This window comes from Amblyraja radiata, chromosome 38 (genome assembly GCF_010909765.2).
Source record: "Amblyraja radiata isolate CabotCenter1 chromosome 38, sAmbRad1.1.pri, whole genome shotgun sequence".
Lineage (NCBI taxonomy): Eukaryota > Metazoa > Chordata > Chondrichthyes > Rajiformes > Rajidae > Amblyraja > Amblyraja radiata.
In genome coordinates this window covers 2,308,165-2,331,398 of record NC_045993.1, presented here as the reverse complement: position 1 = coordinate 2,331,398, position 23,234 = coordinate 2,308,165, and the positions used below count along the sequence as shown (strand labels likewise).

General features: G+C 42.8%; 1 protein-coding gene across 2 annotated transcripts in view; it reads right to left on the bottom strand.

Moving 5' to 3' along the window:
- LOC116967113 (MOB kinase activator 2-like) overlaps positions 1-22,846 on the bottom strand; it is a 38,994-nt gene extending 16,148 nt beyond the window's left edge. Inside the window, exon 1 of one of the 2 annotated variants that reach the window (XM_033013615.1) lies at positions 22,603-22,846. In XM_033013615.1, coding sequence (XP_032869506.1) covers positions 22,603-22,619 — 17 coding nt within the window. In that variant the 5' untranslated portion in view covers positions 22,620-22,846. Of the gene's footprint in view, positions 1-3,625; positions 3,842-22,602 lie in introns of those variants that run through there. The other variant, XM_033013614.1, reaches the window with a different exon arrangement.
- Positions 22,847-23,234: the final 388 nt, after the last annotated feature.

The following is a 23,234-nucleotide window of genomic DNA, read 5'->3' as shown; positions in this document are numbered from 1 at the left end:
GAAAAAAAGGAAATAACATGAGCAAAACTAAAATGTCACCAACAAACAAGGAAGATATGCAAACAGATGTTTTAAAATAACTTAATTTCTTTAAGTGGTCTCCAGTTTCATAGTGGACAGCAACCTATAAACTGGTGTGTAGGAAAGAACTGCAGATGCTGGTTTAAATCGAAGGTAGACAAAAGGAGAGAAGGTCAACCTCGACCTGAAACGCCGCCCATTCCTGCTCTCCAGAGATGCTGCCTCACCCGCTGAGTTACTCCAGCATTTTGTGTCTACCTTCAACCTATAAACTCGGATCTGCAGGTATGTGGAACGATAACAAAAGAAGGGAGGGGATATTGACTAAACGAGTGTGGGCAAGTTCCCAAAATATCTGGATTGCAAGAGGTATGCATTCCAATATGCGCTACTCTTCATGAGACAAATTATAGGCTGTCATCATTAAGATTTTAGAAGTCCATAACTATCAGGTTTGATGTACAAGATCTTCACCTCTCTTCAAATGTGGAAGAGATTCTTCTACCCTCTACAAATGTGAAAAGGTACCCACCAATAACAGCAAAGCAAGAATTTCATTGTCCTATCTGGGACACATGGCAATAAACTCACTTGAATCTTGAATCTCTGTCAACTGAAGTGAGATAGGCTGAATATTTTGAGCTGCGTTTCACGGTTTTTCTATTATAGATACTGGTGACAATTCATGATGATGAGAACAGGTACGTGTGTGTTGCAATGCTTCTATATCTAAAGCAGGATTAGCAATAATTAACATTTGGGAAAGCGGGAGTCTGCATTTGCTCCTGCTCAAGTCCTTCACTTTGAAATGTCACAGCAGAAATGCTCTTGTACCTTAGAGTAAATGTGCCAGGCAATTTGAAAAAGCACTCGTACTGGGATTTATACACTACACACACTTTTTTTGGGCTACCAGCCAATTATGAAATCTATTACGCAGTCTAAGGGTTCACAGAGCTGAAGAATATGTCACCAGAGCAACCGCAACCCTCCAACATTTTCAAAATAACGGCCAATTATCAAGCAGGCACGATGATTCTTTCTTTCCTTGACACCAGCATTATTATCATTAACATAGGAGGAACAAGGCTTGGATGCCAGGGCTGCTTTAAACTTAATGGAGCATTAGGAAGTGGATCCAGTAAGTTATGGTGAAGAATACAAATGCCAGACAGCACAAGGAGAAAAATCACTTGGAACTTTTCACCCACAGGCTAACATTGCTGAATAAGTTACCAAGGAAGGTCATCGGTGCAGATAGTTGGATAGTTTAGATGTACTTTGTAGAGCAAAGGGCTTAACAAGTATATGGTCTTGATGATCCTTGAAAAGGAAATAACAGGTTTATTGGGCATTTTAAAGTAAATGAATTAAAGAAAAGGCGTAATATCTTGCTGGAAGAAATGTCTTTGCCTACTATCTTTGGATTTCTTTGGCCAAAAAGACTGCGGATGCTCAACAGTTGACAAAACTTGATAGATTTTTGGAATCAAGGTCTAGATTTGAGCAAATAAGTGGTGCTGGGACATAATCTTAATGAATAGTTGAGCAGGCACAAGGGTCTGAAAACCTCTTGCAATCAGTCTGAAGAGGGTCCTGACCTGAAACATCACCTATCTATGTCCTCCAAGGATGCTGCCTAACCTGCTGAAGTACACCAGTAATGTGTCTTTCTTGGTATAGCAGCATCTGCAGTTCCTTGTTTCTACATTTTGAGGAGTTCATTGAGTGGGCCAATATTAGAAAAGAGTTTGGAAGAAAGGAATGCTGCCATTTTATTGCAAGAGAAACAAGACCATATGGATTATATTGAAGTTTCCAATTATTTTCATCAACGTGGTTACTCTGATGGTCAAACATTTTTTAAAGTGCATACTGTTCTACTTAATAGAAAACTCCTTAAAAACAACTGCAACAAATATCTACTCTCTTTAACTTTATTGAAAGCAAATTTAAACCTGAACCCAGTCAACTTCCGGCACTTTACAAACTAACATTCTGTTAAGTGTTTAAGAAAGAACTGCAGATGTTGGAAAAATCGAAGGTAGACAAAAATGCTGGAGAAACTCAGCAGGTGAGGCAGCATCTATGGAGTGAAGGAAATAGGTGACGTTTTGGGTCGAGACCCTTCTTCTGACTGTTAAGTGTGCTCATTCAGCACACAATGGCCAACTTGCAACAGGAGGATTGTGCACAATCTCAAACAAATATCCTATAAAACTTTTTTCAGAGTTCAAAGGGTATCAATACATATTCTCCAAGATGACCTGAGAACTCTGTTAATAAAAATGTGATGTAACTGCTAAATATACCAAGACGGGCGCAGGTTGGAGTGGAAGAGTGTGTTGTACTAACTGATCCCCAGCCAGGTTAGCTGTGTGGATTGTAGACAAAAGTGCTGGAGAAACTCAGCGGGTGCAGCAGCATCTATGGAGCGAAGGAAATAGGCAACGTTTCGGGCCGAAACCCTTCTTCAGACTATGGATGTGGATTCTTTGACTGGCCTCATCATTGCTAGAGGAATCGTTTTCATGGCCGGGCTTTTGTTTGCGATCCTCACTCAAGAGAGATGCTAGCTGAAAAGTTCAGTAATTGATGACTCGGCAAGAATAAGATGAGGGTCAACTTCAAAGTCCCACAAAGAAGAACAATGTGGCTATATTCGTTGCCTAAGGAAAATGAAGTTATTAGCTTTCAGCAGTCCCCTGGAATTTGCACCGAATTCTACCAAGTGAAATTGACGACTTTATAAATGAAAAGTGACTCAAAAGCTATGAGAGTTGTATTACATACTTCATTTTCAGTTTTCAGGAGAAAACTGGGAAGAAACACAGCCCAGATAGGGTGTCAAACAGCAATGAATCAAATTGCCAATGGAAGCTCTAAAGATTCAGGTAGATGATCAGAACTTTAAAAAAAAAGTAATGCTTTTACACCCTGAAATTTCCATGAATCCTGGTGCTGTACAGTAATCTTCCTCCAAGACTTTAAACTTAATTTAGCCGTCATTTCAACTGTTATGTTTCGTAGCTTTGGTGCTGACCATGAACGGGAACCAAGATGATTTCTTCCACTCAAACAAACAAAAAGTTTTCCACACAAACTTTTCCTCTACAGCTGAGCGCCCGCAGAGCACAGAACAATGTATTGCATTCACCTGGCTTCACCTTATGGCACTTTCAAGCATGCCGAAACAATGTTCTCATCGTCAACCGTTTAAACGAACGGTTAGCAAACACAACTCAAACCATTTACAATAATATACATTTTCCAACAGATCATTTTCCTTCACGAATTTATGGGGTTTTTTTAAACCCAGGAACGAACTTTGTCCGTCCCCTTCTTTTTAGTTCTTTTTCCCCCCAGAGACAATGAAAATAACTGATAACTGAAGATGAAAAGAAAGAATTTATACTTCAAACGAAAGGATTTAATTTGAGACAACTATAACATAGCTATTCAGGGGATAAGGGTCAGAAATTTGGATCCTCAAGTCTGCTGCCCAATTCAAAGTTATAAACACAATGCTCTTTCGGCTTTCATCCGTTTCCAATTCAGCTGCATGTTTCCAGGAATAATCCCTTCGTTCTGTTAATTGCCTTACCTTTTCTTGTGTCTCAGTGCCTTCCCTACTGCCTGTAGGACCATCCTGCACTGCTCCAGGGCCCCCTCGTTAATTCACTCAATGGACAGACTGCAGGAAACTGGCACAAGCAACAGCAAGGCCCACCACCCTGCACAATAGCCGGTGCAAAGTGCTCCCCTATCCAACACAGCCAGCTAAAGCCACTCTGCAAACTAGTTTGACTGCATTTGATGTGCTCATAGGGCTGGCTCCCCGGGAACACGCCAAAGAGAACCAATAGCAGCGGAGACTGTTGCTGCTGCCACGACAACACAAAGACCTCAGGGAGCGTCTGTAAAGTAGCTAACCCCAAACACAAAAGGAGTCACCCTAACCTCCCCAGGGACAGATGCAAAGAAAATGAACGAGTATGCTGCAATTAATCGTGTCGCTGAGGCACTTACTATTGTTGCCACCTGGTATTTAACATCTAGGTATCAAACATGAAACAAATAAACTAAATGACAAAACCTAATAAATGTTACTATTATACTATACACCTGGTCAACTTGCTTGCATCATGTAAAGAGGACTCCTTTCTCCCACCAGCTCTTGATTAGCAAGGGTGTCAAAAGTTACGGAGAGAAGGGGGGGGGGGGGAGAGAATGGGGTTTAGAGAGAAAAATAGCTCAGCCATGATCAAATGATGGGCCAAATGGCCTGAATCTGCTCCTAAATCTTATGATCCATGATTGCACTTGCCCTTTGCATCTTAAATTAATCCTTATATAGTGGGGCAAAGTCTACAATTACTACAACGCACTGAAATGTAGAAGTTTAACCACTCACATGCCATTAAACGTTACTGCCACTTTAGCAATGAGGCAGAACCAGAATGTTCCCAAAATTTCCAAGGAACATTTCAGAGTATAAATATTGATCTACTCAATCAACCAGAACTTTTCGCTATACACTGCATGATTTATTCTCTGAAGGTGGACAACCAAGTGCCAGATGTTATGATTAAGTTAGGCAAGAGAAGAATATTATGCAGGACGGAAAAAGAAGATGCTGGCCCAATGCTTTCATGGTGACTTGATGAATTATTTCATGCGAGAGCTAAACCAGTTTTGGCCCTAGTGTGTCAGGACGTGGGATAACTCAGAACTAGTGTGAACAGGTGATCGATGTGGACTAGATTAGCAGGAGGGCCTGTTTCCATGCTATATCTTTCAACCAGCCAATATTAAGATGAAGCGAAATTTCTTCGATCAGGACGGTAAATCTTTGACACCTATAGCTCCCTTCGATGGTGGGGAGGTCAGGACCCATGATGGATCGGGCGGTGTTCACCACTGTTTATAATCCCCTTTGTACCTGGGCGTTCGAGTTGCCGAACCAAGCCCTGATGCAACGAGTCAATATGCTCTTTCCATTACACATGCAGAAGTTCAAGACATTATTTGTTGAAAGACCGTATCTCCTCAATCTTCTGAGGAAGTAAAGGCATTGATGCGTTTTATTTAAGATTGCATCAATGTGCTGTGTCAGGACAGATCTTCAGAGATATGCATGCCAAGGGTCCTGGCTATTGACTCTCTCCACCATCGACCCATGCTGAAGACGGGCTCGTGGATCCTCGAACGTACTCTTCTACAATCGACAATCGGTTTCTTGGTTTTACTGACGTTGGGAACATGGGTGTTGTTCTGGCACCATGCAATCAGACGACCAATCTCCCTCTTACACTTTCTCATCATTATCCATAATTCATCAAATGACAGTAGTGTCGTGAGTAAGTTTAAAGATTGAGTTGGAACTCTGGTTACACAGTCATGGGTATAGAATAAATAGAGATTTGCCATTCAACATGTTTAAAACAAAATCTGCTCTAAAGGCAATGTACTATTAGTATTGATTTATAATTCGTGCATTCCAAGATATAATGAAAACTTTGTTTGTGTGCTGTCAAGTCAAGTCAAGTTTCAAGTCAAGTTTATTCGTCACATACACATATGAGATGTGCAGTGAAATGAAAAGAGGCAATGCTTGCGGATTGTGCAAAAAAAACTACAAAACAGTCAAATCATACTATGCATGAATACAATCACGCCATATACAGGTACTACAGGTAGTGCAAAGAGAACAATAACCAGACTGCAAAATAGTGTCACAACGCTACAACTGCAAAGAAAGAGCTTTTTTTTTTTTTAAAGTGCAAGGGCTGAAATGAAGTAGGTTGGGAGACCTGGACTACACCTAGCTTATGAGAAGTCCATTCAGTAGTCTGATAACAGCGGGGAAGAGGCCGTTCCTGAATCTGGTGGTATGTGCTTTCAAGCTTTTGTACATTCTGCCTGATAAAGAGAGGGGAGAAGAGGGAAAGTCAGGGGTGTAAATGGGCCTTGATTATTTTGGCTGCTTTCCCAAGACAATGTGAAGTGCAGATGGAGTCAATGGGGGGGGGGGGGCGGGAGGAGAGAGAGAGGCGGCTGGTTTGTGCAACGGGACAGTGGTCTTGTGCAGAGCTGTGTTGCCAAAACCAAGCTGTTATGCATCCCGGAAGGATGCTTTCTATAGTGCATCTGTAGATGTTAAGAGTCATTGGAGACATGCTGAACTTCCTTAGTCTTTGGAGGAAGTAGAAATGTTTGGTCTGCTTTCTTGGCCATAGCTTCAATGTGGTTGGTTCAGTACAAACTGCTGGTGATATTAATGCCCAGGAACTAGGAGCTTTCATCCACTTTGGCACCATTGATGCCGGCATTGAGGGAGAGGTTGTCATCTTGACACCGATTAGCAAAGCTCTGCACTTTCCGAATAATCAGGAACAAATGAAAAGTATTTCTGCACTATAGCATTTGAGCATTAAGCTTATATTACAGCATTATTCAGAAAGTTGATGCTTATTGTGCCAAATTACATGTGCAACTGTAATTTAGGTAAATAAAATAATGAGTACCTGCTAAACCCATAGTTGTAATCATGGCGCCAAAAGAAGAATAGAGAAAGGGGAAGGGGACTTTGTTTGAAGTACTTATCAACAATTTGGATGCAGGCCGAGGGGGGAGCAGCATGAACTATACAAAGGATGCCAAAACAGGAGGCATGGTTTATTCATTAGAGGATAAAGAGAAGTGGCAGAGGAAATAATAAAAAGGACTGAAATATTGTTGCTGCTGTGATTTGATATCATTAAGTATGAGATCATGTATTTTGCTTCACAAAAGTTATGCATTTAACCAACGCAGAGTTTTCCCTGCAGAAGTGGTGAGAGATTTGTAGAGACAGATTTACGGGATAGTAAAACCTGCGAACATTACACAAAAAGCTACTGCTTTCATCGTAAGGAATTAGGTCAAGGGTCAAGACGTTGCACATAACATAGGCAATACTGATGATAAGGAGTGCCGTCTCCAAGAACAGGAAATTGAATCATCTTCCCTTGACATTCTTGATGTGGCATGCTTATCATCAAATCCTGATGGATCATCAGCAAACTCACGTAGATATGTCACGAATGCTGCGGTTTCAAGTGTAGGTCAGTGTTGACAAATTAACCACAGATTACTCAACAATAATGGCTAAAGTCCAAGCCCAACTGTGATGAAATACTCCCCACCTGCACGGACCATAGTTTCAACACAAAATCTGGCACAAAATAACCTACGTAACCGAAGATAAATCACAAAATGCTGGAGTAACTCAGCGGGTCAGGCAGCATCTCTGGAGAAAAGGAATAGGTGACGTTTTGGGTCGAGACCCTTCTTCCTAAAGACCCGAAATGTCACCTATTCCTTTACTCTAGAGATGCTGCCTGACATGCTGAGTTACTCCAGCATTTTGTGTCTATCTTCGGTGTAAACCGGCATCTGCAGTTCCTTTCAACTCACTTAACACATCATCAGTAAAGTAATAGAATATATCCTTATGATGCTGTCAAGCATCACTAACGCTACAGTTTTCTGTTTGCTGCTGCCTTGTGTGAGATTTGCCAGGGCAACTCGGCTCCAGGTTCATCATGACCTTAGTCTAAAATGGTGAATACCAGAGAGGAGGCAAGACTGACGACCCTTGACATCAAAACAACACTCGGCTGGGCATGATAGCACAGAGTCCCAGGTAAAACTGAAATTCATGGCCCTTAAGGGATTAAGCGTCATACCACAGCCAATGGAATATGATTGTGATTTTATGAAGCTCCATAACGTCAGCTTCAGTATATGTCACTGTGTATCCTGCAGCAAATAACTTCCTGCTTGTACCTCCAAAGTTTTTCCCAAGACACAAGACAAGAGCAGGACAGAGTACTCTTTGCCTGACTGGATTAGTGAAACTCCAATGTTACTGGAGAAGACCGATGTCAACCTGTACACCTTTGTTTATCCATCACCTTAAACATTCGCGCTCTCCGTCCTCACTACCACTCCTTGTATTGCTGGAAGCAGGGCAAACTGCTGTTGTGATAGATTATGTAAGTAGGGTGACTAATGTTGAACTGATGAGGAAGGATCTGCTCACAGGCAAAGTGTGGGATGATTATAATAAACAGATCTTGTTTTTGTATGGCTTAAACACAGTGCAGTCAAAGCAGAGTGTGCCCCCAGCTATACAGGTTTTAAGGAAAGCCGTAACCAAATTAGGATATGGAAAAAACTTGAGTTGAAGAATTCCGATAGGCAAACCTCGTAAAAGTCTACTTGGTTTGGGGATCTTGTAGCAGTTGTGTTGAATCTGGGAAGCCAATACAATTGCTGCAGTTTGAGCCAACATTCACCCAAAAAATATCCGTTTTCAGGTATTTGTGGGCAAAGCAGTTAGCATCCATGTTTGAGAAGGAACTGCAGATGCTGGAAAAATCGAAGGTAGACAAAAATCGTGGAGAAACTCAGCGGGTGAGGCAGCATCGAGACCCAAAAAGTCACCTACTCCTTCACTCCATAGATGCTGCTTCACCTGCTGAGTTTCTCTAGCATTTTTGTCTACCTAGCATCTATGTTTTGTATTTTCAAAGCAAATATGAGCTTGCTAGTTTGTATATTCTATGGCGCCCCAACAAGGTTTTTCTATTGTGTTCAATTCTGATAGAACATTGAATGCCATGATCTACATTGTATAGTTAAGTTTTGATATCCCTAACAAAATATTTTGCTCAAGGCTTCACACGGATTACAGACTGCAAGAATCAAACCTAGCATTGATTGCACGAACCGCTGGGCACGTCAGGGCTTCACACAAACACGTAACAGACAAAAGAAATAAAACATGTGGTAGCAGCCTTTGAGTCTTTGTCCTTCACACAGTTCAGCAAAATTACTTTGGTTGTACGGTAACAACTTAAAACAATAAGAACTGAATGAAATCACAATCAGGCACCAGCTTTGACAAGATCTCCCACAGTGTGATCTTCAAAACTAGATGCGGTTAAAATGAATCTAATGTATTTGTTTCCTTAAATCTTATTTCAGATCACCTTTGCTGCATGTAAATCAATATCCTCCCCCTTCAATTATAACAGCATCGGTGGAAACAAATGGACATTTATATTGTGACAGAAGTCCCCATTACGAGAGCCTCACCAAACAGTAAACATGTGACTTCTGGGAAAGCAGAGACCTGGCAAGAAGATGCATAAGTTTGTGGTGAGGATTAATTAGAATGCAAGCTTCCTGAATTTTAACTCAGGTATGTCACCAGGTGAGTCAACAGATGGCGACCTGATCACCACCATAATTACACACACAATAAAACTGAGCAAAAGATTTTGAGCCAGATTCATAATTTATTTGTGGCTAGTTACATAAATGCGGCTGGCTGCCTATCACGTTGGAGATGGATGCTTTGTTTTAGACATCTAAGATTAAAAAGGGGAAAAAAACAACTGCATTTGAAATGCACCAAAATCCTTTTTCCTAATCCATGTTGAATCCTCCCGAATAGTCATAGAGTGATACAATGTGGAAACAGGCCCTTCGGCCCAGCTTGCCCATACCGGCCAACATGTCCCAGCTACATTAATCCCACCTGCTTGCGCCTGGTCCATATCCCTCCAAACCTGTCCTAAACTGCTTTTTAAACGATGGGGTGGCCCCAGTCTCAACTACCTCCTCTGGCAGCTTGTTTCATACATCCACTGTGTGAAAAAGTTACCACTCAGATTCTTACTAAATCTTTTCCCCTTCACCTTGAACCTATGTCCTCTGGTCGTCGATTCCCCTACTCTGGGCAAGAGACTCTGTGCATCTACCCAATCTATTCCTCTCATGATTTTGTACACCTTTAAGATCTCCCCTCATCCTCCTGCGCTCCATGGAATAGAGACCCAGCCTACTCAACCTCTCCTTGTAGCTCACACCTTCTAGTGGCAACATCTTTGTAAATCTTCTCTGAACCCTTTCAAGCTTGACAAAATCTTTCCTATAACATGGTGCCCAGAACTGAACACAATATTCTAAATGCAGTCTCATCAACGTCTTATAAAATTGCAACATGACCTCCCGAACCTTTAAACTCAATACTCTGACTAATGATGGGCAATGTGCCAAAAGTCCTTTTGACCATCTTATCTACCTGTGACTCGACCTATAAGGAACCATGCACCTGCACTCCTAGATCCCTCTGCTCCACAACACTCCCCAGAGGCCAACCATTTACTGTGTAGGTCCTTTTTAGACATCCCAAAAGGCAACACCTCAAACTTCTCTGTATTATCGGTATTACTTTTAATATGCTCCAACTCGATTCCAAGTATTACAGCATAAATTTTGTAAAACACTTTCACTTAAGGGGTTTGAAAGCAGATATAGACTGCAATATAAACTGTCAATGTTATAATTTACAGCCATGTTCAAAAGGTGGAGATATTGTGCCGTAATTACATTACTAATGAAGGAAAATCTGACACAAGGTCTTACAGCAATAAATCACAGTGCTCACCGGACCTGAATCACTAACTTTTCAGTTAACCTCAATATTTTTTTAGAATATTGAAAAAATAAACCCCAATTTATTTTCATTAAAAGTATTTATTCTGCTAAAACACAACATTATAACCAGTAAAAACGACAAGCAAATGGTCCAATGACCTTTGTGGAGCAATTCTTGCAGATACCAGAGATCTGAAGTAAAGGAAGGGATTTCCAGAAATTCAGAGGGTGCGGTGCTAACGTGCCTTGTCTTGTTTGAGGAATTGAAAGCCTGCATTCGCTTCCAGCATGTTTGCTTACGAGTTTCCTGATAAATTATTTTGCCACAACAAGCAGACATCACTGGTGACGGGGCACAGAAAAGACAATTAACAAAAAGGTCTTGTCCGACAAAGATTTCAATTTTGTTTGACAGGTCCAGTTCATTTTACATAAGATCACAAGAAACAGAAGCATATTGATCCTTTTTATTGATTAAGGGCATGGCTGATCTTCTACCTATGCTCTATTTTCAGCACTATCCCCAGATCACTTGATATCCAGAAATCTATCCATCTACGTTTTGAATAGACTTAAGGAACCAGCCTCCATTGCACTTCGGACAGACATGGAATTTAAACTGGAGGTGGTGAAGAGTCTACCATCACACTCCAAACTCTGAACAATAACATCCTATTGCACTTTATCTGTTTATTTATTGTGTATATATATGGTCTATGGTATAGAGACACACTGAACTTTTATCTCCTGTTCTATATTAGGTTTACATATTCTGTTGTGCTGCAAAAGGCAAGAATTTAATTGTCCTATCTGGGACACATGACAATAAAATTCTCTTGACTCTTGACTTGGACTTAAGCAAAAAAGGATTCTTGGGAAAAAAGAGCTACCTTAAATTTAGCTGCGTCTGGTTGGGTAACTATGGTAGGGTGAAGACTATTCCATGCTTTAATTGTGTTGGGGAACTCCATGGAGCAGCCAGCAACTCTGGATAGAAGAAATTGGGTGACGTTTTGGGTAGAGACCCTTCTTTAGACACCCTCTGGTTTTAGTTTAATTTAAAGATACAGCGTGGAAACAGGCCCTTCGGCCCACCGAGTCCATGCCGACCACTAGTTCTATCCCACACATTAGCAACGTAAATCAAGAATGTTTTATTCTCTCACGTCCCAGTTAGAACAATGAAATCCTTACTTGCAGCAGCACAACAGAATATGTAAACATAGTACTCTGTAAACAATGTTATAAACGAGAAAACAAAACAGTGTATATTTATGTGTGTGTGTGTGTGTGTGTGTGTGTGTGTGTGTGTGTCTATAATATATACCCACACACACAATTTCCCTCCTGGGATTAATAAAGTTTTATCGTATAGTATCATGTGTGTAGGAAGGAACTCAGATGCTGGTTTAAACTGAAGATAGACACAAAAAGCTGGAGTAACTCAACAGGTCAGACAGAATCTCTGGACAAAAATAAAATATTACATTTTGGGTTGGGTCTGAAAAAGGTTCCTGCACACCTTTGGAATGTGGAAGGAAACAAGAGCAGCCGGAGAAAACCCATGTGATCAAAGGGAAAAGGAGCAAACTCCATACAGACAGCTCCCATATTCAGGATCAATTTTGGGTCTCTGGCACTTTTAGGCAGCAACATTATCAGATGATTGGAGTGGGGGTAGAGAGAGGAAGCATGGGTTACTTAAAATTAAAGAAATCAATGTTCATACCACTGGGTTGTAGGCTGCCCAAGTGAAATAGGAGGTGCTGTTCCTACGTACTATAAAGCTCTAGGTGCAAATACTCCTCACAAATTATCCACCCAGGTGCATTGTGAACTGAATCCATGATCCACTCCATTCATTAGGCAGCGCAACGCCTGATCGCATAATGTTTAGCCTGTGTTCTACTTTCATACAATAAAATTACGCTGTGCAATGAACACAATCAGAAACATGGATATAAGCTTCTTGTTCGATGCCATCCGTTGATGAAGTAGGCAGATTACAACAAAAGCAAAAAACAATTTCACCATAATGATGCAGTTCAGCTGCATGAATAATAATTTATAATCAAGGAAACAAAGAAGGATTAATATGTCCTTTAATGTCCTCGCGACTAAAGACACCATCTGTAGCTTTGTGATACTGGGTTTTATTTTCCACTGTGAAGTTAAGGTTCCTGTCAAATTGGAAGGATTTCTGTAACACTCACAGATCAATCTTTTTAAAAACATTTTATCCACTGCTCCCATTGTTTGAAACAGATGGAGCTTCGGTTTGACTAAGGTCTGAGCAACAAGGGCATAGTGTGACACATAGTTAAATGAACAGTAATACGAGACAGTTATCCAACTATCAGCTTTATTTTTAAAAGGAAGCCCAGCAGAAGTTTGTAATGCCCCAGAAAAAAACATGGTCATTGCTACCAAACAATAGTCATATTTCTTCGCATAGGGGGGGGGGGGGGGGGGGGGGGGGCATGAAGGCAGCAAGCTTCCATCAGCACATCACTCTCTTTCGCTGATGAAGAGCACCAGTTGGAAGACTACAACCATGACTGTTCACAAACAAATCACTGGGTGCACAGGGATGGAAACAGTCTTTCAAAAGGTGTCCATAGGGAGGGGTAAGTAAACAGGGTGGAGGCAAGATGAAATCAGCAGAAAAAAAATATTGTGCTGTAAACTAAAAAAGAAAATGATCTAATTGAAGCAAATTGCAATGAAACAAGCCCGAGCAAGCCCTGCAATAATAAAAAAAATTCCAAGTCATTAACCCTGTGAATGCCATGTAAGCAAATGCAAATGCTTTCAAGAAATTTTGAAAAATCATATAAAGTATTTTTCTGGAGTAACTCAGCGGGAGTTACCCGACCCTTCCTCAGACCGCCCCAAAACATCATCCATTCCTTCTCTCCAGAGATGCTGCCTTTCCCACTGAGTTACTCCGGCTTTTTGTGTCTATCTTCAGAGTAAACCAGCATCTGCAGTTCCTTCCTACACAAAGTATTTTTCTATCTTCACCTAATACATCAGATGATGGGGGAAAAAGGATCCGCTTTATGCAGAGGGCCAGAGAGACAGATCCCAAAAACTAAAGTGTTAAAATTACAACAACATTTCATAGATTTTTTTGCTGGACTCATCACTAAGCCAAAACTGGAAAACATTCATCAAATATTTCCTCAAACAATTTAGTGTGGAATGCAAAAATATGATAATTTTGGTGAAATAGTTTCTCAGGAGAGGGACTGGGAAACAATAAACAATATGTCCATTCGGCCCTACAAGCCAGCACTGCCATTCAATGTGATCATGGCTGATCATCCACAATCAGTACCCCGTTCCTGCCAATTCACTGGCCATTTTTTACAAGCCAGTGTAGGCTTTGTATTCCAATGGAAACTACAACTCATCTGTCGCTGGGTCTACAGAGAAGCTACAGGGATACAGATGAAAGATTAAACCTGGCACCTTCATGTGTGTGTGTGTGGCGTAGAACCACCCTGGGCAGCATGCATCACTGAAAGAGCCCAGCTTTTTAAAAAGACGTTTGTTTTCAGGACTTCACAAATGATTTGCCACTTTACAAACACATAGATCACTCGTCTTTCTGACAATGTTGTTAAAAGATGCAAATCAACCATCCAGGTTAATTTATCCTCCGACTACGCCCAAGAAGGTAGGGAAAACCAGCTGAGTGCCTTTTCATAATCATAATTATAATAATCATACTTTATTAGCCAACTATGTTTTGCAACACAAGGAAATTCATTTGCCATAGTCATACCAATAAAAAGCAACAGAACACACAAACACATTTTAACATGAACATCCACCACAGTGACTCCTCCACATTCCTCACTGTGATTGAAGGGGAAATAAAGTTCAATCTCTCCCTTCTCTGCCCTCCAGTGGTCGGGGGCCTCTAACCTTCTGTTGATGGGACGATCTTACTCCCGTAGCCAGCGGCAGGCCTCCTTGTCGGGGCGATCAGCTCCGGCATCGGGGGGATTCTCAGCTCCCCCGCGCCGGGCGATCTGCTTTTGGTGCTTCCCGACGTCGGTCCCAACAAGAGACAGCGAGCTCCTAGATGTTAAAGTCCGTTGGAGCATCGATCCCAGGAAAGGAATCGGCTCCGATGGTAAGTCAACACCCCGCGGTGGGGCTCAATGAGTTCCTAGGAAGGCTTCCAGCTCCACGATGTTAGGCCACAGAGTGACTGGAGATACGATCCGGAAAACAATCGCATCTCCGGCAAGGTAAGAGATTGAAAAAAAGTTCCCCCCGAACCCCCCCCCACCCGCCACATAGAAAAAACACAGAGAACATTAACACATAGCTTTTAAACAAACTAAAAAAGCAACAAATAAAAAGATGAAAAGGACAAACAGACTGTAGGCGAGGTTGCCATTGAAGCGCCACCTGGTGTTTAACTCATTTCAGTGTAACTGGAAGGCAACCTACAGGTTCTGGTATACCCTTACATCCGTTGTCCTTATTCTTCCAGATTACAGCTGCCGATTTGGGAGTATTGCCAAAAAAGCTCTGCCGAGGCATTGTAGTGCACCTTTCAGATGGCACTCATTGCAACAATGAGGGGCAGTGTAATTTTTTTTTAAACCGGTGTATCAAATCAATGGCTTTCATGACAAATACGGCAGCCAATTCATACGTTCCATGTCCCAAACACTGCAGAGATAAAAGACTAGTTGATCTACTTTTGGTGGTGGTGAAGTCGTGCCAGCTTTTACCCACTACATCAGAGCAATTCCTGCATGCTGTAATGCTGTAGAACCTTTTACTTTTGAACACGAGGGCCAGCAAAAGCTCAGGAAAAGCACTTTCACTGCTGCTATGGAAACAAATGAGGCCTCAGTTTAACATTATCCACTAGCTGACCCTTACAACAATGGAGTACTCCTGTTTGAACACAGGGCCCTGAACTCGGTCTCTGATCAAGAGAGAATGGTAACTCAGGGTTAAATACACACTCGGCAACTTTATTTGGTTATCAACAAGTTTTGCATTTTGGTTTGGAGGTTTGGTGACTAAAATGTTCAATATAGGTCACACCAGGGACATATAAATAAACAAATTATTCTGGGCAATGGGAGAAACAGAAAACTTGGCTGCTCTTTGGGTTTTGTGTTTATTTCAATAAACCTATTGGTAGTGTTAAGAAGGAACTGTAGATGTTCAAGAAGGAACTGCAGATGCTGGAAAAGCGAAGGCAGAAAAAATTGCTGGAGAAACTCAGCGGGTGCGGCAGCATCTATGGAGCGAAGGAAATAGGCAACGTTTCGGGCCGAAACGTTGCCTATTTTCTTCGTCCATAGATGCTGCCGCACCTGCTGAGTTTCTCCAGCAATTTTGTCTACCAAGGAACTGTGGATGCTGGTTTAAACCGAAGATAGACACAAAATGCTGGAGTAACTCAGCGGGTCAGAAAGCATCTCTGGAGAAAAGGAATAGGTGACGCTTCGGGTCGAGACCCTACTTCAGACCTATTGGAAGTATTTTATTACCAATTGGTCATTTAATTGAACATACTCCAGTTCCTTCCTTGCAGTTCTTCAACTCAGTATAGAGGGATTAGAAACAAGGCATGCAAAAGAATAAAGAGTCATGTGTAGGAAGATACCGCAGATGCTGATTTAAACCGAAGATAGACAGAAAATGCTGGAGTAAGTCAATGGGACAGGCAGCATCTCTGGAGTGAAAGAATGGGTGACGTTTCGGGGCTGTCTGAAGAAGGCTGAAACATCACCCATTCCGTCTCTCCAGAGATGCTGTCTGTCCCGCTGAGTTACTCCAGCATTTTGTGTCTATCTTCAAAATAAAAAGCCACCCTGTGATCCCGTGCAACTACCAACCAGACTTGAATAACACTGGCCTGTTTAAGATCTCACACAGTAAACATGGCTTGGTGACCTACAAACTGGGAAGAGAAGGGGGCAGAATTACCCCCTCTAACCAAACATAAACAAATATTGAGCAAGTGACTAACCTGCCAACTCTTTTTCTGAACAGTAACCTTTCTTACTTTAAAAATTAAGCATGGATCATCTAATTCCATAGATATCATCCAATGAATTTTCTCAAATGGGTACCAAAGATATCCTGTGATAATAATATCATCTTTCACAACCTTAGGGGAAAATACAAAGTGAAATAATGTTTGAGCACAGTTATTGTTGGAGCTAATATTGGCACATCAAGTGAAATATCCAATTATCTGTGTTATTAATGGGTGAGGAAGAACTACTGGCGAGATCACCAATAGCTCCATTAATCTTTGAACTACGCTGGAGAATCTTTTATGCCTAAATTCAGGGGGTATTTCAGAAACAGTTAATGTCATGAAGGCCCTCTGACAGTGAGGCACTCCCTAAGCCCCGTGGCCGAGCTACTTTCAACTGGTACCTCATGCTACTAACACTAATTGATCAGCATCACTGCCATGAGCTTCTTATTAATTGTGCAGACATTTCTGTGAAGATACAGAATCATCTGTCTTAGTAATGAACATCTACTGAGAAATTCGCAGGAAAGGATCAAGCAATCTTTATACTGGAGATAGACACAAAATGTTGGAGCAACTCTCAGTGGGACAGGCAGCATCTCTGGAGAGACCGAATGGGTGACGTTCTAGGTCGAGACCCTTCATCACACACGCTTCCCCATGGTTCTGCTTCAAATATAACAAATCACATTTCTACTACAGAGGTTCCAGGTTTAAATTACCTAAGCTCATTCTCAGTTCCATTTGGGAAGTTTGCCAACACCTCCCATGCCTAAAACCTCAACAAGAAAGACAAGGGCAGCAGATACAAGGGAACACCATCCTGACTTGGAAAGTTATCAGCATTCCTTTTTGGTCAACGGGTCTCAATCTTGGAATCCCCCAGTCATCATTGATCATGGAGCAAATCAACTCCTACATCGACAAAAACCTGGACCCACTGCAGTTCGCGTACCGCCACAACAGATCAACGGTGGATGCGATCTCGCTGGCCCTCCACTCCGCACTGGACCACTTGGACAACAAAAACTCATATGTCAGGCTGTTATTCATTGATTACAGCTCGGCATTTAACACAATCATCCCCTCCAAACTGGTTACCAAACTCGCAGAACTGGGTCTCTGCGCATCCCTCTGCAACTGGATCCTCGACTTCCTCGTCCACAGACCACAGTCTGTTCGTATTGGTGGAAATGTGTCAGCCTCAATAACAATCAGCACGGGAGCACCTCAAGGCTGCGTGCTCAGCCCCCTGCTGTACTCACTCTATACCCATGACTGCGTAGCGAACCACAGTGCGAACTCCATCATCAAGTTCGCTGACGACACCACTATTGTGGGGCGTATCACTGATGGGGATGAGTCAGAGTACAGAAGAGAGATCGAGCAACTGTCCATATGGTGCCAGCGCAATAACCTGGCCCTCAACACCAGCAAAACCAAGGAACTGATTGTGGACTTTGGAAGGAGTAGGAGGGGGACCCACAGCCCCATTTATATCAACGGGTCGATGGTTGAAAGGGTCAAGAGCTTCAAATTCCTGGGCGTGCACATCTCTGAAGATCTTTCCTGGTCCGAGAACACTAATGCAATCATCAAAAAAGCACATCAGCGCCTCTACTTCCTGAGAAGATTACGGAGAGTCGGATTGTCAAGGAAGACTCTCTCTAACTTCTACAGGTGCACAGTCGAGAGCATGCTGACCGGTTGCATCGTGGCTTGGTTCGGCAATTTGAGCGCCCTGGAAAGGAAAAGACTACAAAAAGTAGTAAACACTGCCCAGTCCATCATCGGCTCTGACCTTCCTTCCATCGAGGGGATCTATCGCAGTCGCTGCCTCAAAAAGGCTGGCAGTATCATGAAAGACCCACACCATCCTGGCCACACACTCATCTCCCTGCTACCTTCAGGTAGAAGGTACAGGAGCCTGAAGACTGCAACAACCAGGTTCAGGAATAGTTACTTCCCCTCAGCCATCAGGCTATTAAACCTGGCTCGGACAAAACTCTGATTATTACCAACCACTTTCTGTTATTTGCACTATCAGTTTATTTATTCATGTGTGTATATATTTATATCATGGTATATGGACACATTTATCTGTTTTGTAGTAAATGCCTACTATTTTCTGTGTGCTTAAGCAAAGCAAGAATTTCATTGTCCTATACAGGGACACATGACAATAAACTAACTTGAACTAACTTGAACTTGAACTTGAACTCAATAGCACTGTGAGAACACTTTCACCAGAAGAAATGCAGAAGTCCAAAAGGCAGCTCTTCATCACTGTCTCAAGAACAATGATGGATGGGCAATAAATTTGGTCTTGCAAGCAACATCCACATCCCAAATTTTTTTAATAAAAAAAAAATTTACTCTGTGCACCCATGTAAGAAAATAAATAATTCAGAATTTGGCACTCCTCTCCCACACAAAACTATGTGTGCGTTGGTACACAGAAAAGGTAGAATTAGGGTTCACTTTGATCATTCTGCATTGTTCAGGTCTGCCAACATCCACTGCCTGCTGTGGGCAAGGTACTGAATGACTACACCTTGCAGCAAGGATATAGAGGGTAAGCAAACTGTAGTTTGACATCCACCAAAGCCCAGGTATGGCTCATTATAGCACGACTGATATACTCCTAAATCAGTAAAACCATCCAGTCATCCATTCCAATTCCAACATCATTCTCTGAAGCACCTCCGTTTTTGCTCTGGCTGCTGCGATCAATGCAGATGGTAAATACAAACAGGGCCTGCTCTGACAAACAAGATGCTTGCGTACATCCTTTTCTCTTTCTCGCATTCTTGCAGTTGCAAACTTGCAAAGTGCTTATTTATGCAGACACGAACCACCTGCCGATAAGAGTTAAGCAACATGCAAAACCGCAAAGGGATTGCAGTTAGGCAAGTTCTTCATGATGCTAAACTTCTGAAATATCAGAATTGGAGCACGGGGCACCTTCAGATGCCTAGAGATAAGTCTGCATCTACCTGCACATGAAGGGATGTTCTAAGTGAAGATAACATCCTCAAGACCAGTCCACAGAAAACAGATGTGGATTTAAGGGGAAAAAATGTAGCCTACGTTGGCAAGTACTACACATTCACCTTTTATAAATGTATTCAAATATTGAAGCCATTATTTCCGGCAAGCTGATGCGATTTAGTTTCCTTGACTGCATTCTGAAATTAATCTTGCACTCACACTGAACATACAGACATGCTGAATCTGTGACATTTTAGGCCTGACCTACTTTAGCTGCTATTTCCTAGCAGCAATTATTCTAATTTGGACCAGTGCAAACTCAACGTTGATTTCCCCTCCGTTGAAAGCATGATAGATTTGGCTTCCCACAGGCTTGCTCTCAATGCAATATCATTTAATGAACGTGGCTGTTTGCAAAAGCAACCAGGCAACAAGAACAGCCTGAAGAGAGCTGCCTGGTGGAATGGCACCACTAATCCAGCTCCATAAATCCAATATCCTGAGCCCAGATAATGGCATTGGGTTTTAGCAATCTAATGGTATTAAACATACAGAAACAATTTTAACATCTTTCCCTCCCCTGTTCCTGAGAACAGAAATGCCTGTCTTTGAAATCAGAGTGGGGACAATTCTCTGTTCCCTGCTGAATTTAATTTCCAGATGCAGACTGTTTGTTTCAACCTTCCACCATTGTTGGATGAGTCTTAATTTTGTTCTTAAAATTAAAGGCCAAGTGTAGAACCATAATGTAAAATGGGGACAAAAAAAATTCTGTCATTCCGCTGGTCATAGGATAGAGGACAAGATGCAAGTGATACTTCCATTGACAATGCTAAGGTCATGTTGATTTAACACCTTAACAGCCAGCAGCAGTTGGGTTCAAACCATATATTAAGAACTGGAACACTGGAGTTGTGCAGCAGCCCAGCGAAGAAAAACAATGAAAACTCTGCATAGTTATGATGATAGGTGAAATTGAGTGAAATGTTTATTCTTCTCTCTCCATGGAGGCTGTCTGATCCATTGAACCTTTCTAAGCATGTTCTGATTTTAGTTCAGAGGCCAACATTCACAGAATTTACTTTTGAATGAACTTTTTTTATTGTGTTTCATGTGGTGTAATCGCTACACACTGAAACCAAACTTGAAGTTCTGAGTACAGACACAAAGAAGCTGGAGTAACTCAGGGGGTCAGGCAGCATCTCTGGAGAAAAGGAAAAAATCTCGGCGTTTCTGCGTCTGGTGTTGGCGTAGCAATGAATCAAAGGCTGGCAACCACAAGTCAGGCAGAAACACACACACACACCCACAGTTTTAATATATTACTAGACCAAGAGATGCTGCCTGTCCCGCTGAGTTACTCCGGCCTTTTGCATCTATCTTTAACGACTAGAACTAATGTTTTCACCCAGTGTGGTGAATCTTTGCAATCCTCTGGCCAAGAGCAGAGGCTGCTCAAATCCCAAGTACATTCGTCAACATTTACATATTTATTAATTATTAAGAGCATCAAAGGATACAGAGTTAGTGCAGGAAAGTGACACAGAATTAACATTAAACATGGCCTTAATGGACAGTGACACAAACATGAGGATTAATCGGCCCATCCTTCTTTCTAATATTTATATTTATATTTTAATTTTGTCATATCTCAAAACATCAGAAGGCAATCTGTGTTTCAACTCTATGCCGGCTTTCAGAGTAATCATCTGCCCTACAATCGATTTGTTTCCTTGTAATTCGCTTATTGTCTAAATTCTGGCTTTTTCAGTCATAAATATATTCAATTACTCTCACTCGGTTAGAGAATTCAAAAGATTCACAAACATCAGGGCAGATTCTGAAGGGTCTCAACCTTGTCAATACGCCTTGCATAGATGTATCAATACTTCCTATCCCACTCATTGCGATAAAGGCTAAATATTTAACCAATGTTTCCTAGACGAACAACTTATTTGATTGATCTCTGGAAAAAAGGAATCGGTAATGTTTTGGGTCTAAACACTTCGGGTTTTTAGGAAGAAGGGTCTCGACCTGAAACATCACCAATTCCTTTTGTCCAGAGATGCTGCACGACATGCTGAGTTACTCCAGCATTTTGTGTCTACCATCAGTTTATACCAGCATCTACAGTTACATCTACATGTTGGCCTTTATAACAAGAGGAATCGAATATAGGAGCAAACAGGTCCTCTGCAGTTGTACAGAGCCCTAGTGAGACCACACCTGGAGTATTGTGTGCAGTTTTAGTCCCCTAATTTGAAGAAGGACATTCTTGCTATTGTGGGAGCCCAGCGTAGGTTTACAAGGTTAATTCCCGGGATAGAGGGACTGTCATATGCTGAGAGAATGGAGCAGCTGGGCTTGTACACTCTGGAGTTTAGAAGGATGAGAGGTGATCTCATTTAAACATATAAGATTGTTAAGGGCTTGGACACGCTAGAGGCAGGAAACATGTTCCCGATGTTGGGGGAGTCCAGAACCAGAGGCCACAGTTTAAGAATAAGGAGTAAGCCATTTAGAACGGAGACGAGGAAACACTTTTTCTCACAGAGAGTGGTGAGTCTGTGGAATTCTCTGCCTCAGGAGGCAGGTTCTCTGGATGCTTTCTGGAGAGAGCTAGATAGGGCTCTTAAAAATAGCGGAGTCAGGGGATATGGGGAGAAGGCAGGAACGGGGTACTGGTTGTGAATGATCAGCCATGATCACATTTAATTGCAGAGTAGACCTAATTCTCCTCCTATCACCTGTTGACTGGGGCTGAGGGGAGATTCCAGCCCCTGCCCATGTGGAGGCGGCCAGCGCGCATGCGTGGCCGGGCGGGCGAGGGACCGGCCCGCTAACGGTCGCCGCCCGGCCTGCGCGGTGCACCCTGGTCCTTGTAGTCCCGCTGCCGCCGCCTCCCGTCCGCAGGGGGGCGATAGGGACTACACCTCCCGGCGCACACCGCGCCATGGCCAGCATGCGCACAGCCGCCGGACATTATTATATATATAAATACATATATATACACATATATACATCACCCCCCCTCACAAAATGTAAAGAATGAGGCGACGATGCTTCAGACTCACCCCATTAACCAATCCATAGGCTCTGCACCCTCTTCGCGGACTCCAACGCGCTTCGGCGGGAATAAACCTCGGTGCGGTAAGCGGACGCCGGGGTTTAATCGCGGCCCTGTCGGCTGGCGGGCGGTAGGAGCGCCAGGGTTGTCACCGTCGCGGTGGCGGTGGATGGAGAATCCCGCCGGAGCCGCGTCTGTCAGCGGCGCCGAGTCTTCACTCCCCCTCCCCCTCCCCCGGCCGCTCGCCGGAAGTAAACACTGCCGCGTGACGTCACTGCGCCGCCATTTCTATCGATGCTGGCCGCCCTTACGTCACCACGTCGTGACGTCGCCGCGCCACCATTTCTATCGATGCTGACCGCCCATCACGTCACCGGTCCTGACGCTGGACCCAGCACGCTGGGTATACTCTGCTGCCCCCCCCCTCCCCCGCCCCCGGCACGTGACAAGGGTAACTCCTCTCCCCGCCCCCACCTCTGGCACGTGACAAGGGTAACTCCTCTGCCCCCTCCCCCACATCTGGCACGTGACATGGGTAACTCCTCTGCCCTCAACCCCCCCCCCCGGCATGTGACATGGGTAACTCCTCTGCCCTCACCCCCCCGCCCCCCACCGGCACGTGACAAGGGTAACTCCTCT